The sequence below is a fragment of the Tasmannia lanceolata genome, unplaced genomic scaffold (genome assembly GCF_043159265.1).
Source record: "Tasmannia lanceolata isolate RefF3 unplaced genomic scaffold, GAP_Taslan_0.1 ptg000005l, whole genome shotgun sequence".
In the NCBI taxonomy this organism is placed as follows: Eukaryota; Viridiplantae; Streptophyta; class Magnoliopsida; order Canellales; family Winteraceae; genus Tasmannia; species Tasmannia lanceolata.
In genome coordinates this window covers 20,845,519-20,853,535 of record NW_027518682.1, presented here as the reverse complement: position 1 = coordinate 20,853,535, position 8,017 = coordinate 20,845,519, and the positions used below count along the sequence as shown (strand labels likewise).

Below are 8,017 nucleotides of genomic sequence, written 5' to 3'. Positions count from 1 at the left end.
CGATTTTTATTTCGTTTTAACCGTGGATAGCTGAAGCAAGCAACGGACAATAAAACTGATTATCCCGGAAAAGAAAAAAAAGTGGTGAAGAAAAAGAATGGAATGTGTGGCTGATATTTTCTTCGCCACAAGTAAGCTCCTAATCTAGGATGCATGAATGAGACTGCTTTGGTGTTGCTACTTGGATGCAAGGAAAAAAAAATTCCATAGAAAATGAATGTTCAGCTCTGTTTGGTTGCCGGAATTTTTTTGGTTCTTGAGACTTTTGTGAAATTTCCGCAGGAAACCTACGTTTGGTTGCTGAGCCCAAAATAATCCTAGGATCCAAAATAACCCCGCACGAAACCCTACCCTGGAAAAAAAAAATATTCCCAGGAACCAAAAATAAGCTTACAGAAGTTTTTTTTTTTTTTTTTTTTTTCTTCCCAACAGTTCAAGCAACCAAACAAAGCATCCCCACCATAGTTCTGTCAACCAAACATGGGATTTTTAATTTACCAGGATACTTCTAGGGAGTTTTTTTTTCCACCAATCTCCTAAGGAGTTTTTTGTTCTACAAAAATCCCAAGAACCAAAAAAATTCCGGCAACCAGACAGAGAAATTCAAACGCCTTTGGGAAAGACTGACTCCATCCTCCCAACTCTCATTCTGGACATTGTTACCCAGGACTCCTCCAGAGATCCCTGTACTCACTTGTAATTCATTATATTCTATTTAATTTCGTGTAAGCCTGACAAACCCCAGCTTACTCAAAAAAAAAAAAAAAAGTTTCTCATTTCCATGACTTTTTTTCAAAATAAAATCCCCCCCCCCCCCCCCTGCAATTCAGATAAGGCCTTGTTTAGATGTATGGAAATTTCTTCCTAAGAACATTTTTTCCATGGGAATAAAATTTTCAGCACTTAATTAGTAAACGTAGGCCTATCCGATTTGAAATTTTAGAATTGATTTTGAGTCCAAAACTGGTTATTAGACTCAGAATTGAGTTTAGGCCTTATTTATTTTGGATTTTGAAATTTGATTTTTAATCCGGAATTAACTATTGAACTCAAAGTTGGGTTGACATTTGAATCTAACAATCAATATTGGTCTCACAACTGCTTCTCACAGTCCAAAACGAACGGGGACTTAAGTTTTAGTCCATTAATTTTCTGTTTTGGACAAAGTCAATTCGAATAGGGCCTTATTTTGCGTGCAACTTTTTTTTTGAAATAAAAATTTTCCTCATTTTAATTTCAATGAAAAAATGCAACTTGCAAGACCCTTGAATTTTTCCCCGTAAAATTTTTTCCTTTATCTTTTCTCTATCCAAACTTCCAATTCTCTGCTTGAATTCATTGATAGCGCGCACGCAGGAGAGAGAGAGAGAGAGACGTCCACTTAGACATTTCCGACCAGCCCTGTTCGATTTGGATTTTGAGAGAGAGAGAGAGAGAGAGAGAGAGATTTTTGATCAGGCACTGTTCGATTTGGATATTGAGAATTGATTTTGAGTGATTATTGGACGCAAAGAAGTTCTAAAAATCTAAAATGACGGGCATAGTGTAGTTTTACATGTTGCCTGCTAGGCTGCTAGACACTGAGAACCATAAGAGGGACGGTCCAATGAATACTTCAACGCATTTTTAAAGGAGAGACATGTGATAGAAGGTCCAAAACACGTTTACAAAAGGAACCTTTATTAAAAAAGGCTTGTTAATGGATATAATATGAAAGTTAATAATTATGTGTCCGGAAATGCCTTATGCGATGGTTCCTAGAAACTCCCAGTTTATAGAGTTATTATTAGAATATTTCACATGATGTGTGCCCATTATAGAAGTCTCCATAGATCAGAGGGTCAGGATCATCCCATAGAGATGCTTTACAGAGTGCAATCCATTTACATCGTGGGCCAACCCCAACAAATGAACGGTTTGGATCATTATTTGAAGTGGGCCCTACTATAAATGCACTCTGGCGAGTTTCAACCAATGCAGGCGCCCTTTCATATCACTTGTGCAAGGGCGCCCTTCGGTTTAGGTTTCCTTCCAACCTTTACTTCCCCGGCCCGCCGCTTGTATAGTGTAAAAAGAGTAGCTATAATTTGTAAATACACCTGAAGGAGGTGGCCCAGGAAAGAAAAGGGGCGAAAGTATCACTTTCCCACGGAGAGTGTGACCGTATCGTCAAGTATTTTTATAAAAGTATTGTACGGCCCAGATGATCGATACCGTTCGTAAAAATCATTTTCGATCCCAACCCTTCGATGGCCCGTACAGTTCTTTTTGGAAAATACTGAACCATACTGCGGCATAGAAATATAGAATAGAATCGAAACCTCAGCAAAAGGGTAGTTCGGTCATTTCGTCTTTCTAAACAGCATATCTCATTCACAGTCTCCGAAAAGAGCATTATCCAAAACACGGCTACGGGCTACCGCTGCTTCATCTGTGTCTCAACCTTCTTCAATGGAGGAGAAGGGTTTTGCTAATGTTATTGCCTCCAACTACAACACCCTCCTTTCTTCAGCATTCCGTTTTCTCCCGTTTTCCTTTCCACCTCCTCCTCTTTTCCCTCCCCTTTCCCAACCCAACCTCGAAGCAAGGGATTGTATTCAAAACCTTCACATCTCACTCGCCTCTGCTACCGATCGTTGTTTTCAAGCATTAAACGATGCAGCTTCCCAAAACCCCCTCCTGGAAAGGCTTATTTACTTCTCCGCCCATCTCCGCAGCTTCTCCCAGGTATGTAACGATTCCCATTCCTTAACTTTCCCTTTTCCCTTTTCCCTTTTCTTTCCTTTTTCTCAGAAGGTGACATAAAGAAATCAATCTCTCTAAACATTTTCTGTGTGTATTATTAATTCACGGCTGAAATCCAAAAGATTAGGGTTTGATACTATGAGGTGTTGTATCACTCACGTTAGAGATCCCAATAGCCAAGGGACCTTAGCCTCCCGTATAGAGTAGCTTGTAAAGCTGTACAACTGGCTTACCTAAATTTCGCTAGTTGTCTTAGGAGGGTCAGCAAACACTCGCTCTGCTCACTTATCCTAGAGCGAACTTGGATAATTAAAATAATCCTTTTAGGGAAATATATGCAGTTCGTGATGTTTGAAAATCAATCTTACATTTAAGTAACTTATCCTAAATGAAATGATGATGAACTTCAATGTGTTTGGTTAAGGTTTTAAAATTTTTGTTTCGGTCACCACAGAAGTGGAAATGTTATTGGTGAAGCCTGATCTCAGTCTAATCTGGAAAGTATTGTACACTTTACCCTGATTGCGGCCGAATTTTTAAGGTATTTTTATACTGGGGTAGTTTTGTACTTTCATGAATTAGGGTTTTTCTTTATTGTAACGCGTTTCTGAACGCCATGTAAAAGAGATGTGATATCAGCAGACGCTACGGAGAGGCGTGAGGGTTTGTAATCTTTTCTTCAGAATAGTGGAATCGTCGGCTTGTCGCTCTGCCGTACCAAACTAGTTGGGTGAACCACGTAAATCTGTGTGTGAATCTTTCGTTTATCTTTGCGTCATTATTCTGCAGCGTTGTTAATTCCTAACAGGAAACATTTCAACCAGGGTGTTCTGCGTCAAATACTCAAATCATTCTACAGTTAAATTGCCCTTGCCTCTATAGCCTCTCGCATTGCCAAAGTATGGGATATTCCGAGTCCGCTCATGGTATGCACATTTGGTTGGACATTTGGTTGTACCGCCCTTCTCGAGTTTTTTTTGACAATGGACCACTTGCAAAATAGAAACATGTGGATAGTAGATCATTGTGCTTTATGTGTTCAGGAAGGTGAGTCAGTTGACCATATGTTCCTCCACTGCAGTCTGGATAGAGAGGTGTAGGTTTGGCATGTCATATGTTGTCCCCTCCAACCTAGGTGATTTCTTGGCGAAATGGTTGCATGTCCCATGGCGAAAGAAAGGGAGAACTCTCTAGAAAATAGTTATGGTAACGGTACTTTGGACGCCCTAGATTCTTTGCTACTATAGACACCCTAGATTCTTCTTTTTTAAATCAAAACCCCTTCCCAAACTGTACAAGCTTCTTCCAAGTATGATTTGTATGTTTTTTTTTCCTTTGTCGGGTTCAATTCCCGTCGTTCGCCCACCGATTACTTATCCTATTCGATTTTCAATATTCCTATTTACTTTTCTATTTACGGCGATAAAGAATATAAATAAAATCATATTTATTTCTTTTTCTACTTTTTCTTTCTACTATGGAAGGAAGGATTTGGTATAGATCTGGTCATTGTGCAAGAATGGGAACCACCGGCCCTGGGGTTCTTGAAGCTCAACATTGATGGTTCCCATATGGGGAATCTAGGGCCAACAGGAGTTGGGGATTTGCTAAGAGATGAGAATGTGAATACTTTCTGGGCTTTCTCAGGTCCTATTGGGAACAAAAATTCTAATGAGGTAGAGGTTAGAGCCGTACTTTAGGGGACCAGGCTTATAGATCACAACCTCATGGATCAAGTAGTAGCAGAATGGGACTCTCTTAATGCCATTAGGTAGCTTATCGGAAGTCCCTCTGTCCCTTGGAGAGTTGCTCATTGGTTTGATGTAATCAAAGTCTGAGTAGAAGGTTCTGTCATTTTATTCCAGGATGTCAAAAGGTTGGCCGATAGAGAAGCCGATAGAATGGCGAGGGAGGGGGTCTCCAAAGATAGCCTAGAACTTTTTTGAGTTCCTACCACCATAACCAAGTTTGTGTTCTTTATTCTTCTGTTCTATTTCCTCCTTGTTTTGACCATCTCGGTCATGGGCCCTCTCGCTTATTCTATTAATACAATCCTTGAAATAAAAAAAGGGGGTCTGATTTGCAGAATATTGTAGAGGTTCCATCATCTTTGGGTTCCTCATCCCAGGGCGACAAGTGTCATGTCAGGCTGGGACAAAATGGAGCGTCTATAGTAGCAAATGACACGCCCTTTCTGTAAAGTTGGTTTCTTCCTAATCTGTTTGCGAGGGTCTAGTGGTTTCCCATGTCAATGTCCATCTACCTGAGCTCTTCTTTCTTCACATAGATGGTCCCCCATCAATTAGACAGCCTTCTAATTCTTAACGGATGCATTATGAAGACTTCTCCATCTAGCCTCCATAGGAAAATGCATTCTTGACATTTATCTATTGTTCTTAAGCAGCTCTTTACCCTTGTTGCTATGGAAATAAACATTCACGCCCTTGTTATCTTTGACATCTTCCTAACTCACAATTTTATACTTCCTAAACACTGATGACCAATTGAGCCTTATAATCCATCTGCTCATCATTTGGCCTCAAATATTAGTTTTTTTTACCATTGTTGATGTTGTTATGATATGACCATCACCTGCTCCAAAATTTCCTATGGGACTTGAACAGTTTCATTTGCCTGGTTGCCAATCTTGGTGGCACGGTTTACATGGCAGCACCGCTTCTATAACTAATGGTATAGGCGGCTGCACTTTCTTCCAAATACGATTTTTTCCTCTCTCAACTCAATTTTTTGGGGAGTGTATGACCAAATTAGTAATTCATATCATGTGCTTTGTCAAGTATTCTGAAACTCTTTCCATGTACACTTTATTACTAATGCAAACTACTCCATTCCTTCACCTAGCAAACATCTAAATGGATATTTGATGTTACTTAATTTTATGAATACGAGATACATAACATCCAAAAGATACATATCAAGGTAGTCAGCTGTGATCTCTGAAGCCGTCACTCTTTTGCTCTAAAAAAATGCTCTTAAACTGGCTGCTTTCTATGGCTAACTGATCCTTGCTCACTTCCAGATGCTGCAATGCAAGAGTAGTGCAACAAGTGTAACCGCATATAAGTTAAAGAACCTTTGCAACAAATATATGCCTTCATATTCTTTTGTGCATCGCCTCAAACCTTGCTTTCTCTCTTCATTTTAGCAGCTTCTGGTATTTAGGCACATATCAGCACAAGATGAAATGTCTTAGCAAGGGCCCTCCCTTGAGGCCTGAAATGGTTTGTCAAATTTAGGCACACCCCATTAGTTATTGAAGGGGATTCATCAAATGTCTTAGCGTGGACTGGCAATAGAGTGCTGGGACCTTCGGACTTGGCTAATGTAATTTCAGAAATCTGAACCTTTGCCTAACACTTCACGTGACACACATAAGGTGGTCAACAAATGATGCTCTGCTATAGGCTGGCCAAGGAGGGAGCAGACCGAAAACTTATGGAGACTCACAACTATTAGTAAGGGGGTCTAGTGGGTACTGTTTGGGGTTCTTAGTTGGGACTATAATAAGTGTTGGCAGAACGTACTGCTGGCTGGGGGACGCCTTGTCTCCTCTCTGTACTTGAACGGCGGCATTAATAATATCTCAGTTACCTTTAAAAAAATAGTGTGAAGAACTTGCTGTTGAATCGCCCACACTTTCTTTGATACCCTTTCGAATGCTCCATTATTTCTTTCATTATTTCTCATCATAAATATTTTATTAACTTATAACAGATTTCACTCCAACTATGGCAAACACTTCTCGTCTGGTGTTTGAATTTTAGCAGACATTTGATGTGTCATGCCTATGATCTTGGTCACCTACAAAAAGCTTTCTCTGACCAGTTTTTAACAAGTTTGGCAAAATTTTGAATATAGCATGTCACATTTCTTGAAGAACCATGGATGTATTGTTGAGTTCTACTTTCAGATTCGTTGCAGAAGTTCTGGGAGTCCTAACTCTTTATCAGTTCACAACTTTGCTGCCATTCTACCGGGTGATTCAGTGGCGGGGCTGGTAGTGGCTAATGGCATCTCAAGTTTCTTGAACATTTACAATACATTGCTGGTGGTTAGGCTTGTGTTGACTTGGTTTCCCAATTCTCCTCCAGCCATCGTCAGCCCTCTCAGGTATTCTTACCAATCAATTGTCACAAGTTACAACATTCAAATATTCCACCTTTAGTTACTCCCATCTCTTTGAACTATGAATCTTGCTAACTTGCCAGTGATCTGCAGACAAAGAACTTGGGCCCTGTTTGGATTGCAGGAAAAAAATTGTGAGAAATTGCTTTTCTTAGTATTTTTTTAGAGGAGAATAATATGATTTTGGCTTTTTAGAGCGATATCATTTTAAAGTGAAGTTCCCTTAAGAACTTGAACCGCAGTGGTTCAAGCTACTTTTTTTATCATCTGTAATCAAACTATGGAAAAATATGAAATTCTAAAAGTTTTTCTTTTTCAAACTTTTCTTGCAATCCAAACAGAACCTTAATGTAGAGATACTCGAAAGTTATAAACAAATTTGAAACGACTGTGACAGTAGATTACTGGTTTATTTTCCTATAGTTGCATTCAACATTTAAGCTTTGGTTGTTGAACTTTGAATGCTCTTTCCTGTTTCTTGTGACGGAGCGGTAAAGGTTGTGATGTTCCATTTATATCCATATAATTGCTATGATGGCACTTTTGTCCCATTATGATTTAGAGCGGTTAAAACCATTTTTCTTTTAACACTTCTCGTATCTTTCTTTCTTTCGTTTTGTGGATTCAGCACTTTGTGTGATCCCTATTTGAACATATTTCGGGGAATTATCCCACCTCTTGGGGGATTGGATCTTTCTCCCATACTAGCCTTCCTGGCTCTAAATGCCTTTACTAGCACCGCTGCTGCACTTCCTGCTGAACTTTCAGTCTCTGGGGCATCTCCAAATCTTTCCTCATCTCATCCAAAACTTTTGAATCTTACTACAACACAGAAAAAGTGGATGAGAAGGGTCTGCAGAATGGGGTCAAAGAACTCAGATGATATCAAATAGGCAAATGAGTTTTGAAAGCAGAAGAGCTTGTTTCCTCCATTTCATGCACAAGTTAAAGCTTTACTGTAGGCAGTACAGAGGTGTTTTCTATTCTTTTAAACTTTTAAAGCTTTGATCTTCAAGTTGTTTATTCAACTTTTGTTGGTTACAGTTGTAGAACTTCTTATCTGTTGTAATATTATCCTTTTTTTTCAATCTGTAACCCCTTTGCAAGTAATTAGCTATTTGGAATT

The 8,017-nt window shown here is 39.3% G+C and overlaps 1 protein-coding gene across 1 annotated transcript; it reads left to right on the top strand.

Annotated features, from left to right (window-relative positions):
- Positions 1-2,377: 2,377 nt before the first annotated feature.
- YLMG2 (YGGT family protein) lies at positions 2,378-7,979 on the top strand. The gene is made up of 3 exons (XM_077380228.1): positions 2,378-2,727; positions 6,677-6,876; positions 7,520-7,979. The coding sequence occupies exons 1-3, from the start codon at positions 2,452-2,454 to the stop codon at positions 7,782-7,784; spliced, it is 741 nt and encodes a 246-aa protein (XP_077236343.1). The 5' UTR covers positions 2,378-2,451; the 3' UTR covers positions 7,785-7,979.
- The last annotated feature ends 38 nt before the right edge of the window (positions 7,980-8,017 follow it).